Source organism: Phaenicophaeus curvirostris, chromosome 13 (assembly GCF_032191515.1).
Source record: "Phaenicophaeus curvirostris isolate KB17595 chromosome 13, BPBGC_Pcur_1.0, whole genome shotgun sequence".
Taxonomy (NCBI): domain Eukaryota; kingdom Metazoa; phylum Chordata; class Aves; order Cuculiformes; family Cuculidae; genus Phaenicophaeus; species Phaenicophaeus curvirostris.
Window position 1 is genome coordinate 2134655 of NC_091404.1, and position 23386 is coordinate 2158040.

The 23386-nt window shown below is 49.3% G+C and overlaps 2 protein-coding genes across 2 annotated transcripts in view; both read right to left on the reverse strand.

The window, feature by feature from the left end:
* Positions 1 to 1287: 1287 nt before the first annotated feature.
* Positions 1288 to 2988, reverse strand: GLOD5 (glyoxalase domain containing 5). The gene is made up of 3 exons (XM_069867953.1): positions 2824 to 2988; positions 1814 to 1969; positions 1288 to 1628 (listed from the first exon to the last, which is right to left on the reverse strand). The coding sequence occupies exons 1-3, from the start codon at positions 2959 to 2961 to the stop codon at positions 1476 to 1478; spliced, it is 447 nt and encodes a 148-aa protein (XP_069724054.1). The 5' UTR covers positions 2962 to 2988; the 3' UTR covers positions 1288 to 1475.
* A 3023-nt stretch (positions 2989 to 6011) lies between these two features.
* The window catches only part of LOC138726239 (exocyst complex component 1-like), a 34014-nt gene continuing 16639 nt past the window's right edge, over positions 6012 to 23386 (reverse strand). The window contains exons 7-17 of the mRNA XM_069867824.1: positions 22014 to 22123; positions 20403 to 20552; positions 19382 to 19475; positions 13187 to 13299; positions 12850 to 12963; positions 12256 to 12326; positions 11383 to 11623; positions 10911 to 11094; positions 8900 to 9099; positions 7239 to 7433; positions 6012 to 6826 (exon numbers count right to left, since the gene is read on the reverse strand). Coding sequence (XP_069723925.1) covers positions 6671 to 6826; positions 7239 to 7433; positions 8900 to 9099; positions 10911 to 11094; positions 11383 to 11623; positions 12256 to 12326; positions 12850 to 12963; positions 13187 to 13299; positions 19382 to 19475; positions 20403 to 20552; positions 22014 to 22123 — 1628 coding nt within the window. The 3' untranslated portion in view covers positions 6012 to 6670. The remainder of the gene's footprint in view (positions 6827 to 7238; positions 7434 to 8899; positions 9100 to 10910; positions 11095 to 11382; positions 11624 to 12255; positions 12327 to 12849; positions 12964 to 13186; positions 13300 to 19381; positions 19476 to 20402; positions 20553 to 22013; positions 22124 to 23386) is intronic.

Sequence of the window (23386 nt, forward strand, 5' to 3'; positions counted from 1 at the left end):
CTGGAGTTTGTGACAGTCTGTTTGAGACAGTCCAGAGGAGGCCACAGAGATGATGCGAGGGCTGGAGCACCTCCTGTGCAAGGACAGGCTGAGAGAGTTGGGGTTGTTGATCCTGGGGAAGAGAAGGCTACAGGGAGACCTTGGAGCAGCTTCCAGTGCTGAAAGGGGCTCCAGGAAAGCTGGGAAGGGGCTCTGGATCAGGGAGAGGATAAGGGGGAACGGTTTTGAGCTGCAAGAGGAGAGACTGAGATGAGATCTCAGGAAGAAATGTTTCATTGTGAATGTGGTGAGGCCCTGGCCCAGGTTGTCCAGAGCAGTGGTGGCTGCCCCATCCCTGGAGGTGTTCAAGGCCAGGTTGGATGGGGCTTGGAGCCCCTGATCCAGTGGGAGGTGTCTCTGCCCTTGGCAGGGGGTTGGGAACTGGATGGGCCCTTCCTATCCAAACCATTCCATGATTCTATATTGCCATGGGAGGGCCAAGTTTGCAAAGAGGCTTCTGTTTCTAAAGTGGATGACTGAGATTACCAGTCCACGGGAATGTGTCACAAATGGGACTGGAAAGGAGAAGTGAGTCCATGCCAGGTGCAGTCCGAGGTTGCATCCCTCCCTTGGCAGCTGGGGTGTGCAGGCCAGACACTTGCAGCTGGTGCAAAGGCCAGAGCAAAGCCCAGTTGCTGCCTTGCTGGGAGAAGAGGACAACCAGGCAGGGCTGCAAGGGGGAGTTAATGTTTTCTGCCTGATGCCAACGTCTTCTTAGCACTTTATTTTCCTCTTGTCCCTGCAGAAATCTCACTGAACTCACTGACTGTAGACGCTCTCCCCTCTATGCAGCCATCGAATCTCTGCTTTTTTACCATTCTGGGTCACTGGAACTCTACAATGATTTATGCAGAGCCAAGAATGAGACATAGAGCCTCAGGAGTGCTTTGTGTGCCAGACACTGAGCCCAGTTTCCAGGCAGGAAGAGGGTATCAATTGTCACAGCTTGATTTTAACAACTGGTTTTGTGTGAAAACCACCAGTGTCTGCCTGCTTCAGTCAATCCAAACAGGCAGACCAAGAAGGAAGACAAAAATCTTCAGCTGTGTAAAAGTAACTATTAAGGGAAGAGGAATGACAGGTTCTTTGTGTTCATGGAGGACAGTGTCGAAGGGGCTTCAACTGCAGCAAAAAAAGATGTCAGACATCAGGAAATATGTCCCAACAAGAGTAGTGCAGCAGTAGCAGGGCAGATCTTCCAAGAAGGTCGTGAAGTTTCTGCTGATGGTGATCCATAAAAGCAGGATTCACACTGTGGGGTGAGAACTGAGCAGGCTGCCCTGTGAAAGCTCTCAAGGTCCATGCAGCCCCCATTTATGGCTGGAATTTGAGAGTTTCCCTAGGTTTGCAAAATAAAAGCTTGAACCTGACACTGGCCATCCAAAGCCTGGCTGTTGCATCCTTCCTCCTGCTGGGCCACAGAGTATGGGTTGTGGTTAGGGTTCCCCTCCGCTGGCTGCAGTCCCATCTGGGTTGTACCTGGAAACCTCGATCAGGTTCTCATCAGGGTCTCGGAAGTAGATGGATGTTATTGGACCCACAGCACCAGTTCTGGCCACAGGACCTTCTTCAATGGTCACCCCACAGGCCTGGGAAGATACGTAAGGACAGGGTTTTACTGCTTAAGCTAGTCTTACTAGGGCATTGTGCACTCTTCCCCCAACCTTGAAAACATGAGCTGTTGGATGACACAATTCTGACATTCTCCAAAATACAGACCCTGAAAGCATCTCTTAGAAGGCTCCAGCTTCGTGCCTCCCTCCACCCTCCTCACCATCAGATGGTCCAGCAGCTGGTCCAAGGACACCTGTGTGATAAGGCAGATATCTGCAGAGCCGGGGACCGGGTGCCGAGCCTTGGGTTCAAACTCCTTCCCAGCCTCATGCAGGTTAAACTTCTGGTTGCCAAAACGTAAAGCTTTACGATTTCCCTGTCCCCAAAGACAAGAATCAAAATGCAAGGAGACTTATGGGGCTGGAAGCCTTCAGCACCCACTCATTTGTGTTGTCCTAAAAGTCGTGGAGACCTGGCTATAGTCCTGCTAACTCTGGGATCTTGCCATGATAGCTGAGGAAAACACTGGCCACTGCGACCTCCCATGATATCCCTGGAAATGTGGAGTATCCCACAGTGGGACCAAAGATGAGATGGTGGGAATAGGGTGAGGAAAGATGTTTTGTCTCTGGGAGGCATCTGCAGGCTCCTGTGGAAGGTGCATCCTCAGACCCCATGGACATGCAGGACATCGGCCAGCCACTCTGAAGAACAAACTGAGACTCACTCTAGCCTCAGGATGTGAGGGCAACTGCTTTTAAGGGACCTGATGGAGCAGAAAAGGAGGACATAAGATTGGAAGTTAAAAAGGTGCAGTGTGTACATCCAAAACAGGCCAACTGGCCTGAAGCTTGAGCAGGAGATGAGTTGGAGATGCTCTAAAAACACTAACCATCTTTTCCTCTCTTTGCCAATGAAAATATCAAACCAAGAGCCTGTCAGTCATCTATAGAGGGTGAATGGGCTTGAGGGTTCTCCTCCTTCAGTCCTAGAAATTAATTTTTGAAGACCATTTCTCTTCTTTTTTTTTCTGCAGCATGGTTTGGACTTTCCCTCTGACTCAGCTTGACTCTGTTGAAGCTCAGAGCTTGATGGCCTGCAGCTTGTGCTGGTCTTACCATCCCCACTCCAAGGATATGACCCAGAGAGCTTATCACATATCCACAAGGACCACCCACAGCCCCAGTTCCAGCTTCCCTAGGCCTGAGATGACCCCATACCCCATGTTACCTTGAAAGTCACCACCTCCATGCCCAGAACTTTGGAATAAAAGGCCACAGTGTCCTCAATACTCTTCACAGTCAACACAAGGTGGTCCAGATGCTGGATGAAACATGGGGGTGGATTCGTACGCTCCTTCCAGGACATCTCAGGGCTGGAACCAGCAAGCAAAACCACAGAAGATGAAGGTTAGCAGCGTCCAGCTGCTCAGGGAAATGGTCCAGGTAGCTGTGAATGGAGATCCAAAAAAGTTTTCTTTTGGCCTGTAGGTGGCACAAGTACAGAAGAAATAAATTCTCCTCCCTGGAAGGGCCTCAGATCTCAGCTGTCTCTGGTGGGACCAGAGTATGTGAGAACCCCTGGCTGGGGGCTGATGTCACCAAGATGCTGAGCTCCCAATGCACAAACCCCTGTGTGCTGCAAGGATGGACCATGTGTGCGATCCTTCCCTCCACCCCCTCTGGTGCCCTCCCAACCTCCTTCATGTTCAGGGGCAGACACTGAACCAGGTGGAATGAAGACAAACTGGGCCATGGCAGAGCAGTAGGAAATGCAGAGGGAGGAACATTCCTGGGAGAAGAGGGCATTGGGGCTGAAGCAGCTGCCCCCATGAAAAGCTGGACCATCACTATCTTGCAGGAAAGGGAAGAAATTGCTTCTAGTGCCTAAATAATGTAGCTATAAGACATGGATCACAAGATAGGGACTGCAGCAAGAGGATGGGAACTCACCACCATCGTGGCTGCACTGTGGGACTCAGTCCAACAGATGCATGGTCAAGGGCTCTGGGACGGTAACATGGTGGTTTGGCAGGGAAAATTAGATTTAGACAAATTAAGAGTGCTGTTAATATTTCAGTGACTCACTTGTCACATCTCTACTTCACTTCATCTCCAACTGCACCAGACCAGGATCCCTGATGATCCTGTTGTGATGACTCCAGTGACCCTCTGATAATCCCTGAATCCCTGATCATCAACACCCCATCCCTGGGGGTGTTCAAGGCTGGGTTGGATGCAGTCTTGAGCAACCTGATCCAGTGGGAGGTGTCCCTGCCTATGGCAGGGGGAATTGGAACTGGATGGGCTTTGAGGAGGAAGGCAAGAGCTGTTGGAGCAAGTACAGAGGAGGCTGCAAATATGATCCAAGGGCTGGAGAACCTCCCATATAGGGGGCAAGCTGGGAGAGTTGGGGTTGTTCCGCCTGGAAAAGAGAAGGCTGAGGGGAGACCTTAGAGCAGCTTCCAGTGCCGAAAGGGGCTCCAGGACAGCTGGAGAGGGGCTCTGGATAAAACCAGGCACAGTTGCCTTTGGGGCCTCTGCTCACAGCAGTCAGAGGAGCTTGCTTGGAGCAGGACGCCCTCCTGGGATTGCATCATGGCCTGGGCTGTGCCCAGCGATTGTACCAGTTGCAGGGAGAGACAGTGGGAAGTCCCTACTTTTCTTTGTTGCAAATGGCATTTGGTTTTTATCAATCTCGCCTCTGAGCATCCCGGGCTGAGTCCCTTGGCGAAGACCTTTCCACTCAGGAAGTTTTCCAGGCTGCTCCCAAGTTGCAGAGCCCTCGTGTCCCAGGCTGCAGCTCCCACCTCCTGCCTCGCAAACCCCACCGATACCGCCCTCCCCTTCCCCATGAGCCCCGCAGCACACAGCCACAAGGGAATCAGACTGCAAATATCGACCGAGTACCTACAAAACAGGACAAACAGCCAGGCAAGGTGGTGCCGAGTGGTTACCTTATGGCCGTCCTCTTCCTGCTGCCTGGAACGGAGCCGCACGAATAGCCACGTCACAGGAGAACGGCAGAGGAAGGCAACAAGATTAGAAACAGGAGCTCTGTGAACTGCTCCCCACAGAGGCGTACCTTGACCCAAAGGACCTGGAAGTCAACTACACCGAGTAGCTTGAAAAAATCCCAGAAAAGAAGTCTGGATATTTTACCCCCATTTCTTTCCTTAGCATGGCACCTACAGCTCATCCATATTTTACGATTGGGAGCTTGCAGTTCTCCCAGGAGCAGCGAGTTCCTCACGGGGCAATAAGGTGTCAGTGTGTTGCATGGGAGAAAGTAATCTTAGAGGCAAATCATAGAATCATTTGGTTGGAAAAGACCTTTGAGATCATTGAGTCCAACCGTCCCTGTCCACTACTAAACCTTAGTGCCTCGTCTGCCTGTTTTTCAAAACCCTCTAGGGATGGAGACTCCACCACTGCCCTGGGAAGCCATTCCAGTGCCTGAGAACCCTTTCAATGAAGAAAGTTTCCCCAATATCCAGCCTGAACCTCCCCTGGAACAACTTGAGACCATTTCCTCTTGTCCTATCACTTGTTACCTGGGAGAAGAGACCAGCATCCACCTCGCTCCAACCTTCTTTCAGGTCTCCCCTCAGCCTCCTCTTCTTCAGGCTAAACAGCCCCAAGTCCCTCAGCCACTCCCAAAACCCCTGGGTTCCAGACCCTTCCCCAGCTCCATTCTCTTCTCTGGACACACTCTAGCCCCTGAAGATCTTTCCTGCACTGAGGTGCCCAAAACTGAACCCAGAATTTGAGATGCAGCCTCACCAGTGCTAAGTCCAGGGGGTGACTCCTTCCCTGCTCCTGCTGGCCACCCCATAGCTGATCCAAGCCAGGATGCTGCTGGCCTTCTCGACCACTACTAGCTTATGTTCAGCCCCTGTTGACCGACACCCTCAGGTCCTTTTCTAGGATACGTCTTTCCAGCCCCCCTTCCCCACTCCTAGAGCACTGCATGGTGTTGTTTTAACCCAAGTGCAGGACCCAACACTTTGCCTTATTGCACCTTGAGGGCACTAATTGGCACTAATTGGCCTCACCTGGGACCTTCCACCTATATCCATGGGCTCTGGAGCATATTTAAGCTCTTCTCAGGGTCCTTATTCTTTACCTGAGTTTTGATGTAAAGGTGTTGATCTCTAGTCTAGTCCTAGGTGTACTTCTACCTACCCAATAACCCTACTGGTCTGGGCTTCAGCCTGTAAACTTATATCATAGTCCTTGACCCTGTGTCATCACTATGGATCTGTTTGTTGTTTTGCACTGAACCAAAGAGTTCAGGATCATCAGTTTTTTTCAGAGAGAAGTTTATAATGGACAGCACATTAATCCTGTGATTGTTATCACAAAATAAAGTAGATTTATTTCCAAAAACAAAAGTCTATTAGCAAGTTGTGATCTTAATATAGAAAATGCTTCATAAGAATGCAGAGTGAGAATTGGAAACTTGTTGACAGAGCCGTGTGGATCTTTAGAAATTAAGCATTTGCTCCACTCCAGTTTCTAGGCAAGTAAATCTTTCCTTATCTAAAAGCAATAAAACTGTTTATGACCTTTCATCTGTGTGTACTGAGAGGCTGAGAGAGCAACGGTGCGTGTTCTGATGCCTGGATATGGTAACACTACACATATCCCAGTGTCTCGGTGTGTTGTAACCGCCATGTTTCAGCACAAGTTCACTGTGAAATTTGAGAGCAGATAAAGAATAGAGTTATGAGAAAGAAGATGCCTCTCAGTGTTCAACTACACTGAGAAGTGTCCTGCTGAAGAGGTACAGCACCAGCACTCACTTTGGCAGAAACCTGAGGCTTGGGAAGGGGTTTCTACTAGCTGTGTAATGGTTTCTTGGAGCAAGGAAGCTGCGGTTCATATCCAAGAACTGTTTCCCCAAGGGAGATCTAGCCTAAGACCAGCAAGTCAGAGGCTCTTTGGCGTTAAGTTCAGGATGGGACCCCCATATGTAAGACTACGACGTGGGAAGGGTTTTGAGTTTAGCTCCTTAAAGGCGTAGCTGCAGACAAGGGTTCCTGAGCTGCTCCCAGCAGACATCCAGAGAGCTGCCTCTATATATTGGACAGAGTGATGGAGTTGAAGTAGCTCAGCAGGTCCTCCATGGTGAAGTCCATGGCAATCCCTGATCCTGAATAACAGCGTTGGATCAGACCCTCAAATTCCCGGTACTGGTGTATGAACTCCTGCTCCATAGCATGCCACACCACCTAGGGAAAACCAGACCATCAGCTCCTTTCATCAATGTGACAGCTGCACATGCTCAGCAATCCTGAACTGCGTAACCTCATAGCATTAAAGCTGGGGAGGGGCTCTTGATCAGGGAGTGCAGGGATAGAATGAGGGGAATGGTTTTCAGCTGCAAGAGGGGAGACTGAGATGAGATCTTGGGAAGAAATGTTTTGGTGTGAGGGTGGGGAGGCCCTGGCGCAGACTGCCCAGAGCAGTGGTGGCTGCCCCATCCCTGGAGGGGTTCAAGGCCAGGTTAGATGGGGCTTGGAGCTCCTGATCCAGTGGGAGGTGTCCCTGCCCATGGCAGGGGTGGAACTGGATGGGCTTTGAGGTCCCTTCCAACCCAAACAATTCTGTGATTCTGTGACATCCAGATCCCACTCCAATTACCGGCAAAAGGTTTTCTTCTGCGGAGAGATACTTGCGGATTTTCCTGTAGAGGATCTCAAGGGCTCTTTTTACTTCCTTGCCAGGATATTTCTCAATGACTTTCCTCAGCTCTTGCTTGCTGTAGGCCAGGTGAAAGCTGACCTCTTCTTCTTTCACCCCTTGAGCCACACGGGCTTTCACCCCTTCGAAGAAGTGCTGGAAAGGCAAGGAAACAGTTACTGATGAGTTGCCCTAAGGTGGACTTCAGCATCAGGAAGGGTTCTCAGTAGAAAATGTCCCTGCCCATGGCAAGGGGGGTGGAAATGGATGAGCTTTAAGGTCCCTTCCAACCCAAACCATTGTATGATCAGGGCTGAAAACTGACCACTTTCCTCAATCACCTTCCCATGTCTAATTAAGTGAAAATTATAGAGGATCTGAAGTATTGGAGACTGTGTATCCTACAGGAACCCTGGATGTGGTATTCCACAAGGAATAACCACATTCTTCAGACTGCTGTCTGCCCTCCTGTTCATACAGCCCAATGATCTATGTGCTCTCTTGGATATTTCCACTGCAATTTTGCTGTGAAGAAATACCCTAAATCCTAAGAATTTTCAAAGGGAAAGAGGTTCCAAAGTGGATAAGCTGTTTTCAGAAACAGAACTGGGCTCCTACATTATTTAGGCCACTTTGCATCTTCTCTTGATGTCAGTGAATTTTGCTCAGACCAGAAGAGCTCTGGGTTCTGCTAGAGAAGGCCATGTGAGGACTCCAGGGATCCCTGAGCAGTGTGCAATCCAAGTACCCTCATACATTACTCACTTTGCTTTTTTGTGAGCAGCGAAATTATCCTTTCCTGCACAGAGGAAGGATTTGAAGCCATTAACATAGTGAGGCTGCAGGTAGCATGAGACACCGAGCCGATATTCCAGTCAAACCTACAAGGTGTTTGACAGCAAAGACTGGAAACAAATTGAAAGTAACAGGCCCTATGAATAATTCAAGTTGATCTCATTCTGTGAGACATTTTAGGCCAGCGTTAGGAGAGAAGGAGCAGACGAGGAGGGGTTTCGAGAGCAGCCATCATCTCTGGGAGGAAGGGGGATGTCTGTTTGAGTTAACAAAGCCAGATGCTCTTAGCTCAGTTAACGAAGCGGCCGCTTGGGAAGCATGAAGCTGCGTTAGACTTATTAGTCCAGGCAGCCGTGCAAAAAGGAACAATCATCAGCCAGACACAGGCACGCAACCTGGAGCTGGGGCCTCAACGGGTCCTCACAGTGCTGCGAGGGGCTGAGTCGCAGGGCTGGTGCCAGCACCTGATGCTGCTGAGCCTTGTTCTTGCTGGGGCTGCACTGCATGGTGAAACCCCTCAGCAAGTGGTCACAGGAGGTGTGAGAACACTGGGAATCATAGAATCACCAGGTTGGACAAGACCTCTGAGATCATCAAGTCCAACCATACCTATCTGCCACTGAACCATATCCATAAGTACCTTGTCTACAAATCTTTTAAATACATCTAGGGATAGGGACTCAATCACCTCCCTGGGAATGTGACAACACACTAATATAACCCAGACTGGATGTAGGAAGGGGGTTTTGAACACTAGTTAATTCATAATTGTGGAAGTGCAGTTGCCCTTTGAGACTCAGACAAAGGTCAGTTTATCCTGTACTCACATTGAGTTTCTCCAGTGGCTGGCCCAGGTATTTGATGACGTATTTCTCCATGTGCTCACTATACCTTTGCTTAGCTTCTCTCTTCTTGGCCTCCAGGCAGTGGATTTTCTTTTGGCACAGGAAGCAGTGAATGTGATAGAAATTTTCCATCATGACCATATCTGTGTTCACCTTCAGGTTTGCTGAGGACAGACTGTTGACTTAAAAGAAAGGAACAAATCAGGTATGGACGGAAGACTCTGCAGGTGGGGTCAGGAGGGACATAAGGTGCAGATGCGGTCTGTCTTTGGTCACCAGTGGAGAGTTTAATCAAGAGCTCAGATGAGCGTCATGGAATCATGGAACTGTAGAGTCAGAAAGAAAAGACCTCTCAGCTCATCTAGTCCAATCATCAGCACAACCCTACTGTGCCTGCTAAACCATGCCCCCAGCTGCCACAGCCACATGGTTTTTGAACCCTTCCACAGAAGGAGACTCCACCGCTGCCCTGAACAGCTTCTGCCAGGGCTTCACCACTCTTTTGGTAAAGCCATTCTCCCGAATTTCCAGTCTGAACCTCCCCTGGCACAATGTGAGGCCATTTCCTCTTGTCCTATCATTTCTTATTTGGGAGAATAATCCAGCACCCACCTCACCACAACCTCCTTTCCAGGAGCTGCAGAGAGCAATGAGGTCTCCCCTCAGCCTCCTCTTCTCGAGGCTAAACATCCCCAGCTCCCTCAGCCACTCCTCTCTTCAACCTCCTTGCCTTGCAGAGCTTTGGGGTCATGACATTTGACAACAATTTACTCAAAAGGGTGCAGAGACATCCAAGCCCAGCCCTGTCCAAATCTGTTCCTGACCTGGGTGCCGGAGCAGCACGACATACGCTCAGCCTGCTGAGTGGACACATGGCTCACCACGCTGCCAGGCACTTGCTGGCTGCTCTGGAGAGGGAGAGAGCTTGAGTAGCCCATAGTGCATGCAAAACAGAGCGGGTCTTTCTCTCGTGTGGTAGTAAACACATCATTAGGGTGTTTAATATGGACCATCTGACTTCTTACAGTACTGGAGGGTTTAACTATCCGTAACGCAAATGCTGATCCCTGTTCATTTTCTTGATTTGCTCTCTCGCCTGCTTTGCTGTGAGCATAGCTGGAGCCTGGAAGGGGCTGTGTTCATGGATTTATAAGGTGCTTTTCAGTGGGTCACCCCAGGCTCATCTATACCACCTTGTGACCTGTGATTCAGGGGATTGGAGCTGTTACTTCTGCAGCCCCACATGGCCCCTCCAGGCTGCCAGGGCCTCTCCAATGGCGAACAGATGTGGGCACTGGCTGGGACCACACAGAGATCTGCTAAAAGATACCTGCCTCGCTCTTCCAACCCCTTTCTCCCTACCAGCATTCCTTGCTGTTCTGTGTGGAGTTGCTCTTTGGCTGCCACTGCTCCTAAGACCTCTGAGCTTATTAGGTGAGAAAGGAGAGGTTGACAGGGGACAGGACGAGAGGGAATGGCCTCAAGCTCCACCAGGGGAGGTTCAGGCTGGACATCAGGAAAAAATATTTCACAGAAAGGGTCATTGGGCACTGGAACAGGCTGCCCAGGGAGGGGGTTGAGTCACCTTCCCTGGAGGTGTTTAAGGGATGGGTGGACCAGGTGCTGAGGGACATGGTTTAGTGATTGATGGGAATGGTTGGACCCGATGATCTGGTGGGTCCTTTCCAACCTGGTGATTCTATGATTCTATGACATGAACGTCAAAGCTAAGCACACATCTCTCAGCCTTGTCACAGCTGGGACCATCCCAGTGTGGCAAACACCACTCACCTGCCATGCCATGAGCTCTGAATTTGTCTGATGCTCTCAGGCTCTTGCTTGGTGAAGGCAGTTTCAGCCCCAGGCAGTGCCCTGGAGGCAGGTGGCCTGCACACACCCTGCTCTGGCAGCTCAGCTGATTTCTAGTAACTCCTGAAGGTGCAGCTGTACATTTGCCTGACTGATGCATCCATCTCCTAGAATTTGTACTCACTGCTGCTGAAGACACTGTCAGCCAGCCTGAGATGTGCTTTGTCCAGCTCCCCTCTCCGGTGAGCTGTCCTGAACACCTCCTCTGAGAAGGTCACAAACTCCTCAAAGCGGCTCACGGAGGGCAGGATCCCACCTTTCATCTTGCTGGGCATCTTTACCTCCTCAATCTCTTTGCACAAGGCTTCCTGGTAACAAAACATAAGGCATGGCACTCTAAGATCTGACATGACCCTCACCTCATTTTACAGCAGACTAAGGCACAGGCCAGATAATAAGCAAAGTAATCAGGTGTGGGGGCCACTTTCTCCATTTACAATATTTTATAGAATGATGGAATAGTTTGGATTGGAAGGAACCACAAAGCCCATCCAGTTCCACTCCTGGATCAGGGGCTCCAAGCCCAAGTTTATAAGATTTTCCAGGAGGTCAAACATCACTCTGGTCTACTTAGACTTATTCCTACTGGCACTTACAATGCATTTGTTGAAGCTGCTTTTGGCCAGGACCAGCGTGTTGCCCAGAACATTGTTGAGGAAGGACGAGGGCAGAGCTGAGGAAGAGCCCCACATCTCAAAAATTGAGTCATTCAAGGTAACCAGGACCTGCAAGCAGCCGAAACGGTGGATCTTGCTGCAGACATCTAGAAATCCTCTCAGCTCTGGTTCCAGGCAACCAAAGATCTCACTCAGCAGGCGGGTTGTAGGTTTTTCTAGTCTTAAAAAAAAGGTATAAAAAATAAGCAATTAAAAGGGGAAGGACACTGGCCCTGTGGCCATGAAGCCAAAGAAAGAATCAAAGACTTTTGTATCTCAGTGGAGCCTGTTAAATCTTAGGTCATGCTTCAACACCATGCCATCTCTGCCTGCGGAAAAATGTTTAAATGTCCAGTTTTTCCAGACAAATGAAACGTGATCCAAGGGCTGGAGGACCTCTGCTATGAGAAAAGGTTGAGAGAGTTGGGGTTGTTCAGCCTGGAGAAGAGAAGGCTGTGGGGAGACCTTGGAGCAGCTTCCAGTCCTGAAATGGGCTCCAGGAAAGCTGGGGAGGGGCTCTTGATCAGGGAGGACAGAAACAGGAGGAGGGGGAAGAGTTTTGAACTGCAAGAGGGCAGATTGAGATGAGATCTAAGGGAGAAATGGTTTTGCTGTGAAGATGTGTCTATGCACGTGTAGCTATAATGCCTCCTATTTTTTTGCTATCTGGGATGGAAACCTAAGACCACTTATTTGATGTTGGGATGGTCAAGTGGGGAAACAAGTACTTCCATGAATTCCTCAGGCAACTCCTGTAGGACACTCCAGACTTGCCCCTGTCAGAGCAGCCAGCAGTATTTTGTCACCACGTACTGTCTCTGAGGCTTGGTGCAAGGAGGGTCCTCTGGAGATACCATGGTCTCTCCTCTCTTAGTGGTAGATGCCTGAAAGAAAGAATAGGAGGGAAATTATCAATTATCTGCCCTCCCTCAGAAAAAAACCTTGATATCTGGGTTTCATTCTGATGCCTTAAATTGGAGGCCCTGGCCCAGGTTGCCCAGAGCAGTGGTGGCTGCCCCGTCCCTGGAGGTGTTCAAGGCCAAGTTGGATGGGGCTTGGAGCCCCTGATCCAGTGGGAGGTGTCCCTGCCCATGGCAGGGGTGGAACTGGATGGGCTGTGAGGTCACTTCCGACCCAAACCATTCTATAATTCTATGGAGTCCCGTGTTTAATGGTTAGAGACCCTGTGATTTTTCTGGAGCTACCAATTAAATTCAATTTAATCATCGACTGTCATTAGGAGGTCCTAAGCTTCTGTACCTCTGACAGTTGTTAGAGGACAAGAGCCTAGGAAAACCAAGTGTCCACTGCCGGTAAGCAGCCACCTCACTGTACCTTCTGAAGCTTGTATCAATCTGGAGGAGGTCTGGCTAATGTGACTGGAGAAGACACAGTCTTCAGACTTACCTCCAGCACCTGCAGGGCTGTAGTGTCCTGGCCCAGCTGGAAGAACTTCTCAATGAACTGCTGCTCTGCAGTGCAAAGGGGTTGCAGCTCTCTCAGCACCTGCTCCAACATCTGCTTAGAAACCATTAGGTGTGTTAGAAAAACCTTCTAGCATGTGCTGAGCACATGCGAGTGGATGTTCATGTCCATCTGAATTGCCATCTAAGCCTGCTGAGTACAGAACATGTCTGCTTCTGCTCCAGGTACAAAGACGAGAGAAGGGACTGTGAGATGGGTTGAGACACCAGCACAGTTGTTATGGGACAGGTGAACTCTTTGGAAAACCTCAGCTCCTTACCTTGACGATGTTGCCTTTGTCTGGTGTGTCCTCCTGGCCTTCTCTGTTCCCAGAGAGACTCCAACGAGACTGCTGCCTGCTCCCCATTGGCTTCTCTGAGCTTTCCTGAAGACCTGCATGAAGTGTTGGTAGGTGGTTAGACGTCTCCATATCTCTTGGCCTCTACAGCTCCTTTGATCACTCAACAGATTTAAATGACTCTTTTTATGTTTGATCTTATGTGTGGATTGGCCTTTTCATGTTGGATTCAGATACATGGGGGATGCAGATTTTGCTCTCTTTTCTATCTGCCTTCTCACCACCTCCCAGAAGGGACAGGGAGGGGATTCTGCCCCTCTGCTCCATTCTCTTGAGACCTCACTAGATGTCCTGCGTTAAGTTCTGGAGTCCTCAGCGCAGGAAGTCCAGAGGAGGCCACGGAGATGATCCGAGGGCTGGAGAACCTCCTGTATGAGGACAGGCTGAGAGAGTTGGGGTTGTTCAGCCTGGAGAAGACGAGGCTGCGGGAAGACCTTAGAGCAGCTTCCAGTGCTGAAAGGGGCTCCAGGAAAGCTGGGGAGGGGCTCTGGATCAGGGAGGGCAGGGACAGGACGGGGAGAACGGTTTTGAGCAGGAAGAGGGGAGATTGAGATGTGATTTTAGGCAGAAATGTTTTGCTGTGAGGGTGGGGAGGCCCTGGCCCAGGGTGCCCAGAGCAGGGGTGGCTGCCCCATCCCTGGAGGGGTTCAAGGGCAGGTTGGATGGGGCTTGGAGCCCCTGATCCAGTGGGAGGTGTCCCTGCCCATGGCAGGGGTGGGACTGGATGGGCTTTGAGGTCCCTTCCAACCCAAACCATTCAATGATTCTATGGTCTGTTTCTCTCTCTCTCATTAACCTTTTTTTTTTTTTTTTTAAATTTCCCTGCCTCACTCCTTTGCTATTTAATGCTTAATACCAACTTGTGGGGGCTGGCGAGTGAAAAATCCTACATGAGAAAAGCATAAATCGGTAGAAATGCCTGTAAGACTTTCAGGAACCAAGTTTGTTGATTAGCTTTGATGTTAAATTCCCATAAACCAATATCCAGATGGGGAGGAGGCTTAGCTTTTTTTTTCAGAAAAAAAAAAAACCCTTAAAAATTCCAAACATTCACCTGAAAATTAATACACTTTTCAAACATTAACAGTTTTTACTTCACTGGGTGCCTGGCTTGAGCAGAAAGCAGAAAATGTCTTTGCTGTGCATTAGAAAAATATTCACTGAAAGAAATCAGTGGGGAAACATCCCTTTGTCTTCTAATTAATTCTTACAGTTGCTATCATTCCACTAACCCCAGAGGTCCCGGGTGAGTCAGGCCAGCTCTCCACTTCTCATACCACCCAAAATATCCTCCTTCGAGCCACTACCTGTAAGGTTTTTTACCTTTGGAAAGGATTTGTCACATGTTCTACATGCTGAGCCAGGATGAGCGATGGCAGCAACCTCAGCCTTGCATGAAGAAACTTAATAAGCTGCTGCACCATCCTTTTCCCACCCTTATGCAGAGGGTGAGGATCATTTCACTTGCTGGGAAGTGGCAAAAACAGGAAAAAAGATCTCCCCAAGGTGAACAGGAAAGAATTTTACAAGCCTGTAAGTTTTAGTTTGGAAAATGGAATGGGAAAATGAGGAGAAAAATACTAATTATTGGCTGACAATTAATTATAAACAGCTTTGGGGGTTGCCTTTTCAGCTCTACCATAACACTGAAATAAGGCAATAAATCATCAGGTGGGATATTTAGAAGTGAGCCCTTTATCAGGGATTTAACCCTAAAGAACCATTGTTGTGGTGATGAGTAGGAAGAAAGAAGTACAGAGACCAAGAGCGAGTCTGGGATATTTTAAAGCCAGGATGAGGGATGTTCTCAGGCAAGTGTCCTTGCAGCCTGGGCTTTCATCCATGCAGCAGCTCAGTGCAAGGAGCGTTTGAAACCTAAGGAAAGACATTGGATGAGGTTCCCGCAGAACTTCATCAAAGCTAAACCTTCCTTGCCAAACAGACTGAGACCAAACAATTTTGCAAAAAATATACCAGCAGGCATCTCTCAAGGTCTCCAGGTGCTGGGAGAGGCCATTCTCCCTTGCAGTGCTGCTGCTGCCAAGCTCCTTCAGCAGAAGGACATGTGAATGCACTGCTGGGGTGCTGCGGCTTCCTTTCTGTTCCAGACCTACTAAAGTCATAGAATCATTGAGGATGGAAAAGACCTCTCAGCTCACCCAGTCCAACTGCCAACCCCACCGTGCCTGTTAAACCATGTCCTGAAATGCCACAGCCACATGGTTTCTGAACCCCTTCGGGGATGGAGACTCAACCACTACCCTGGGCAGGCTCTGCCAGAGCTTCACCACTCTGTCAGTAGAGAGATCTTCCCTAATACCCGATCTAAACCTGTCCCAGTGCAACTTGAGACCACTTCCTCTTGTAGTATCACTTGTTCCTTGGGAGAAGAGACCAGCACCCACCTCGCTCCAACCTCCTTTCCATGAGCTGCAGGGAGTGATGAGGTCTCCCTTCAGCCTCTTCTCCAGACAGAACAGCCCCAGGTCCCTCAGCTGGACCTCTGCACTCCAGCCCCTTCCCCAGCTCCGTTCCCTTCTCTGGATGTGCTCCAGCTCCTCAAGGTCTTTCCTGCAATGAGGGACCCAGAACCGAACTCAGGATTCGAGGTGCAGCCTCATTAGTGCTGAGTTCAGGGGGATGATCCCTTCCCTGCTCCTGCTGGCCACCCCATGGCTGAGCCAAGCCAGGATGATGTTGGATTTCTTGGCCGTCTGGTGTTGCTCTTCCCACTCCAGGGAGCAAAGCCTGCTGCCAGCACACCGCAGCCCTGGCACAGCTCAGCTCAGCTCATCCTGACTGTGGGAGCAACACCGGCAAGGCAGACACATCTGGGTGATTTAGAACCGTGCTTGCAGCCATCAAGGTGTCCTTCTGTTGCTGCAATGGGTTTCACAGACACTGAGTTTTCTCCTTGGATTTTAATTACTTCTGTTTTATGGGACTTGCATAGGACTTCAAGATAGACAAAGTAGTTGAAGAAAATCATTCGTTTAACATTATCAGAAAGGGGATAAGGCCCTACATATGCCCTACACTATCTTTTATTTAACAAACCTGTTTCCATAAAGGACCTCTTCAACAGCCAGCTCTTCAACATCCTCAATAGAATCACAGAACAGTTTGAGTCAGAAGGGACCTTGAAGCCCATCCACCTCCCACTGGATCAGGGGCTCCAAGCCCCATCCAACCTGGCCTTGAACCCCTCCAGGGATGGGGCAGCCACCACTGCTCTGGGCAACCTGGGCCAGGGCCTCCCCACCCTCACAGCAAAACTTTTCTGCCTAAGATCTCATCTCAATCTCCCCTCTTGCAGCTTAAGCCATTTTAATGGCTTTTGGTGCCAACCCAGCTGTGTTCTGGGAGGAGACAAACTTGGCTCCTTTTATTTTCTGTCTCCCAGTGGAATTAAAGTCCCTCGCTCAGAGCCCATACATCACTTTACAAATAGGAACTGAGGTTCCTTTATCTTATACACAATCTTAGTTATTTCCTTCTGTTTAAATAAAAGCAATCACCCTGCTTCCGAAAATCGCATCATTTTATAAACCACGGATGGGAGTTTGCTTCCCCACTGCTAATTCCCCACGCTTGCTCACTGCTAGTACGTTCCTTACCTCTTATCAGGAATTCCTATTTTTAAGTGAGAAAGAGCACATTTCCCCAGGAGATGCTGTATCCAGGCATGGAGGAGAGGACTATGTGAGAGGAATGCTATCTTTTTTAACTCTTTGTTTTACCTGATGTGGCAGGTGAGGCAAATCCCACTCCCCTCTCTGTCAGACTGAGCGCAGGAGCTGTGTGGTGAGCACCACCCTGTATGAGTGAGTGTGAGGAACCGATAAGAAAGTTTGCTTCAAACAACTAAAGACGGGTCACAACAATCCCATGTGATGCTCCAGGTTTGGGGAAGGGTGGCTGGAAAGCTGCCCAGTGGAAAACGACCTTTGGGGGTTGGTCAACAGTGGCACTGGGAGACCTGTGAGGGGATGAACAGACCCAGCGCTTGGTGCTGCTCCTGCTTCGTGGTGCTGTGCCCCTTCGCCTCTGTGAGGTGGGAGCTGCTGCAGCTCCTGTGATGCAGAACAAAGCGATGCCAAGTGCTTCCACCCCATGGGATGCAGGGCAGGTCAACAGCCACAAACCTGGGATACAGAAGAAGCTTCTTCTCTTATCCAAGAACAGGAAAAGATGCCAGCACTGTCCTACTCCCACTCTTGTGCAAGCTGATTCTAGCGCAAGCTCTATCTATCCCTTCTTAAGATTCAACAGGTTCTTCATAGAGCCACAGAGCAGGAAGGATTAAGGTTGTTCAGCCTGGAGAAGAGAAGGCTGCTGGGAGACCTTAGAGCAGCCTCTCAGCATTGAAAGGGGCTCCAGTGCTGGGGAGGGGCTCCTGATCAAGGAGGGCAGGAAGAGGACAAGGTTTCAACTGAAAGAGGGGAGATTGAGATGCGATTTTAGGCAGAAATGTTTTGCTGTGAGGGTGGGGAGGCCCTGGCCCAGGTTTCCCAGAGCAGTGGTGGCTGCCCCATCTCTGGAGGGGTTCAAGGCCAGGTTGGATGGGGCTTGGAGCCCCTGATCCAGTAGGACGTGTCCCTGCCCATGGCAGGGGGTGGGACTGGATGGGCTTTGAATTCACTTCCAAACCGAACTATTCCATGATTCTATGATACTAGCTGTTCCCTTTATAGCCAGTTCTGAAAGTGAGAGATTAGACCCTGAAGGGCTAAGAAGTGGAAATCATGTGCAATGGTCTGATCATACAGCCTGGTGAGATTCAGGGTAGCTTGATCCGGCTGCGCCTGGCACAGTCTTCCTAACTATTCCTTGTGGCCCACAAGAATGCCATTGACTTTGACCCAGAAGACAGAATATGAGCAGATATCAGGGCAGTTGTGTCAGCTGGACAGGGGCTATTGGTGTGATCACTGCTGTGGGACCAGCACAGCAGCTGCTGGAAGGCAGGAGCACTTTGGCAGGATCCTTCAACCACCAGTCCTTCCCTAGGCTTCGTTCTCTGGCTCCAGGTTCTGGACACGTGATGAAGTAGGTGAAGAACTGGAAGAAGCCAAGTTAGCGTTCTGATAGACTAAACACACCAGGCAAAGTAGTTTTTGACTTTCAAGTGGGGCCACGCTGGCATGGAACTTTCCATTATAGTGCTTTGTTTTGCTGAAAGAAAATGTGACTCCTGTGCAATCAAAACTTCCAGAGGAGACAGATCAGTTTCTCTTTTTATCTTCAGAAACACCTGACTGGAATATTTTGAGTCAGATACTGCAAAGTCTTTTCAAATTACCACCTTGGGACAACACAGCCCCACAGTCACCTCACTGTGGAATCATTCTGCTCTTACAAATGTTCTTGCGCCTTCAGGGACAGGCATGGTGCCATCTCTTTACAGGGAAAAGAGTGTCTGAGGAGTCTGTGACCAACTCTGCTTGCATGAAATATGGACCAGGCATTAGCCTGGCAGTCCCGCTTCTCCATCTCTTACAGCTCCTCAGGACATTCCCCTCTCTTACACTCCCCAAGGAGTGAGGAGAGGACAAGAGGAACATTTTTCAGCAGAAAGAGGGGAGATTGAGATGAGATCTTAGGAAGAAGTAGTTTTCTGTGAGGGTGGGGAGGCCCTGGCCCAGGCTGCCCAGAGAAGTTGTGGATGTTCCCATCCATGGAGGTGTTCAAGGCCAGGTTGGATGGGGCTTGGAGCCCCTGATAGAGAGGGAGGTGTCTGCCCATGACAGGGGTGGAAGTCGATGGGCTTTGAGGTTCCTTCCAACCCAAATGATTCCATGATTCTATTGACGTGGTCTCAGCCACCCATGTATCTTTTGTGAGTCCAGCAAAGAGAAGACACGCAAAACCTACAGCTCTGCAAAGCAGCTACACGAGAGTGGGTAATACACAGGGCCAAGGCTCACACAAAGACTGCCTGGTGTGAGGCACTCAGCTTTGTCACATGCTATAAGCTGCAAACCCAGTCCCTGCAGGAGAAAGTAAATTCATGGCACAAATCCGGGGAAGACACTTGTGGCAGATGATGGCCCCATTCCTTACTTGCAAATAAATCTCTGCTCAGCAGCACAGAAGTCATAATTGTAAATCACTCACTTCCTCTTCTTCTTCCTAGCAAGAAGGTCTTGGCTTGTTCAAAAAGGGCTTTGATTTCCTGGTCATAAAGTCTGCTGAGGTTCTGGGTGTAGACCTAGAAAGACAAGACAGACAGAGAAATTCCCAGTGTATTTAATCTCTATGGACAGTGCAGTCTCTCCACGAACAGTGCCCATTTCATTGCTTTTTCTTCAGCTGCTCAATTAAAACTAAAGTCAGTAGATGACAACTGAAACAAAACAATAGGCTTTGGTGGGTACAACCTTCATAAAGGCAAAAAAATCACATGAAAACCAGAAGCCAAGCCTCAGGAATCTAAAAGAACTGTCCCAGTTACTCAATGGCTCTGTTAACAGAAGAGACCAAGGGCTTTAATATGCTCCTTCCCCAGTACAGTGTGGCATAAAATACAAGGTTAATTCCATTCATTTAATGTTTGTTGCTTTCATTCATAGAATCACAGAAGCATGGAATGGTTTGGGCTGCAAGGGACCTCAACACCCATCCAGTTCCACCCCCTGCCATGAGCAGGGACACCTCCCACTGCATCAGGAGCTCCAAGCCCCATCCAACCTGGCCTTGGGCCCCTCCAGGGATGGGGCAGCCACCCCTGCTCTGGGCAACCTGGGCCAGGGCCTCCCCACCCTCACAGCAAAACATTTCTCCCTAAGATCTCATCTCAATCTCCTCTCTTCCAGCTGAAAATCGCTCCCCTCTCATCCTATCCCTGCCCTCCCTGATCAAGAGCCAGATAAAAGCAAAAAGACCTAATTTTAGCATTTCAGACCTTTTCCTTCATCAGAATATCTGCCAGCAAATCCCAGGCTGCTTTCTGTCAAACACTCAGCTCCAACATCTTGTGGCCAAGCTGGCCACACACTCTCCTAAAAGGACCAAATGCTGGAAGCTCGTGGGCAGTATAAGTTTGGTGAAACCAAGCTCTCGTCACCAAGCTCGGTCAGTTTGACTTATCTGTTCCTGGTGAATGGTTTGCAATATTTGTTCAGGATTTGAGCTGTACCCTGGGGAGATCGCAGAACAGAACTGGGTTGGCGTTCCTCAGCCAGGCCATGAGTGGGGCGTAGGGTATGAGTTCTTCATGGTGGAGTCTGTGGCTTGGTGCAGATAGCTTGTCCGTGGGCTGACCAACAGCAGGGACCAGAGAATTACCCTAAAGCAACAGAAACAGCAGAAAGAACAAAATGAAACAAAGCTTTGAAAAGCTATGGAAAAGAATTGCTTCCTAATTGCTCTGAATTTCCAGTTCTGAATACATTTGAGAAGCAAATTTAAAGGGTGAAGCAGAGCACACAAGATCACTTTGAACTCTACTTTTAATCCCATGCCTTGGGAACAATTCTGAGACCAGACAAGTGAGCTGGCCCATCAGTAATATGTTGGACACTCCAGCTAAACATATTGGTCAGGAGAAGCCACAGGAGAAAAGCTTGTTGCTCAGGAGCACACTAGAAACTGTCCCACCAAGCTCTGGGAGGTGGGCTTGCCTTGAGGGGGTACACAACGGAGAGGAAGGATGCTGCATAGTTGATGCAACCCAATTGCCAGGGCCTGGCAGCATCGGATCATCACACCCATGGGCTGAATCACATAGTTAGGATGGGAGCTTGGCAGGTTCAAAGCAGGTCCAGGTAGAGCAACTTGCTCAGGAATGTGTCCAGTCAAGGTCTAGAAATCTCCAAGGCTGGAGATCCCACAGTACCCTTGCAGTTCCCTACCAACCACATCCTTTCCCAGAGTCAATGCTTGAATGTAAATGTTTAAGTATGTAATCTAAGGATTTGGGAGTAGCTCCTTTTCTTCTCATGAAATGAAATCTGGAAGAGTAACAGTTCTCTTTCAGGTTTCTCCCCATGGAGATATTTCCACCATATCTTTTAAATGGCAAGATGAGCACTTGAAGGCGTTGATCAAGGGATTGGCTTTTATCCTGGGTTTTTATGTTACAAAGAGATGACAATCACCACCACCGCTCCTAAAGTAAAACAAGGAAATCTAAAGCAAAAATATTTTGTTCTAAGCACTTTTTACCCTGACCAGAGGATGAATGACTGTCATGGGAGGGACGCTGGTAGCCTAACAGAAGCAGAATGGTGCCAGATTTCTTCTGCACACCTATTGGGCACTGGTGGGGGCTGCCCAGGGAGGGGGTTGAGTCGCCTTCCCTGGAGGGGTTTAAGGGATGGATGGACGAGGTGCTGAGGGAGATGTTTTAGTGATTGATGGGAATGGTTGGACTCGATGATCCGGTGGGTCTTTTCCAACCTGGTGATTCTATGATTCTATGATTCTATAAAACTGACCAGAATGCTGGGGGACAATAGCAGGGTGAAGGTATGTGCAAAGACATCTTTGAGGAGACAGTCACTCAAGCAAAACCAGATTGGATGAAGCTATGAGCAATCTCATCCAGTGGGAGGTGTCACTGCCCATGGCAGGGGTGGGGCGTGGAACTGGTTGGGCTTTAAGGTCCCTTCCAACCCAAACCATTCTATGATTCTACGGCTTTTGGAGAAGCCTCTTATGGTGCCATCCCCTATACCACTGGTACTATTTTCCCTGAATGTTCAAATCTCCCATGATTTTGAGGTGCCATATGAAGAGCGAAGCCTACCTGCAGCTCAAAGATGTTTGTAATGTAACTGACAAAACAGTTCTCGAAGTTCTGCTTGAATGTTTCAAACATAATCAGCTGCTCAGCCACAGCCTGCAGTTTCCGGTAACCTTGAGGAAAAAAAGAGAAGGTGTCATAAGATGGAGCAACATGAGCATTGTGGCTGTGGACCAACGTCACTCAGCCCACTGGAGAATTAAACAGGTGAAGAAGTAAGTTCTGGGATAAATACTGCCACCCAAAAGCCAACAAAGGGACAAAGATTTGCTGTGGTATCAAGCAAATACAGAGAGGGGGGGAGTTTAGATTTAAAAGCAAAGCATCCATCAGTCCCGCCACGGTCAAGGGCAAACACCCAGTCCCTTGACAAGGAAAGTATGGAGTTTCATGCCAGGATCACATCACTGTACGCTGGCCGGTCTCCAACACCCACAGTGGATACTGCTGTAACGAATTATCATTTTTCCATGCTCAAGTACAAACAACTATGTTGCCCCAAGAGACCACAATTTCTAAACCTCTCTTTTCACCAGTTCCTTTCTGAGCCATAAGAAGTGTTGTACACCGATGGCAGATAATGGCGCCTTACATCAGAGATTTAGAGGAATCATATAGCTGCTTGCCATAAGTTTACCTCAACTCTATTGTGAATTGGACCAACCAGTGCCTGAGTCCAGAGGGAGATACCTGCAGACCTGCCTGTGGAGTGTGGATCTCCCAGCTTGGATGTTTTTTCAGGGACAAGGTTTAGTGGCAGATAGGAATAGTTGGACTCCATGATTCAAGAGGTCTTTTCCAACCTGGTGGTTCTATGATTCTATGGTTCTATGAATTGGGTTTTTCCAGGAATGGAGCCAACATCCTCACTACGTTTCTCTGTGGATGCTCAGAGATGATGTTACATTGACTTTCCCAGCCCTGCATAACTATGCTTCTAGGTGAAGCTGCTGAAACCTCTGAAAGCCTCAGCAACATCGCCAGGAGAAAGCAACCCTGCAAACCTGTCTCTCCAGCTCGCTGCTCCAGTTACGCTGCAGGGAAATACTGTTTGTAGCTCTGCACTTTACACTCCAGGTAACTCCAGGTCAGTGCTGCTGCTTGGCTTCCTAAATACACACCAAATACATGAGTGCCACGGAGATGAAGCAAGGGCTGGAGCACCTCCCGTAGGAGGACCTGTTGAGGGAGTTGGGGTTGCTCAGCCTGGAGAAGAGAAGGCTGAGGGCAGACCTTAGAGCAGCTTCCAGTGCTGAACGGGCCTCCAGGAAAGCTGAGGAGGGACTCTGGATCGGGGAGTGCAGGGAGAGGATGAAGGGGAATGGTTTTGAGCTGCAAGAGGGGAGATGGAGATGAGATCTTAGGCAGAAATGTTT

Excerpts from the sequence above, each read along its gene's own strand:
- GLOD5 (XM_069867953.1), bottom strand. The coding sequence starts at position 2,961 with ATGTCCTGGAAGGAGCGTACGAATCCACCCCCATGTTTCATCCAGCAT. Across the intron at positions 1,970-2,823 it reads TGGAGGTGGTGACTTTCAAG|GGAAATCGTAAAGCTTTACG; the intron begins GTAACATGGGGT and ends CTTTGGGGACAG. Across the intron at positions 1,629-1,813 it reads AGCTGCTGGACCATCTGATG|GCCTGTGGGGTGACCATTGA; the intron begins GTGAGGAGGGTG and ends GTATCTTCCCAG.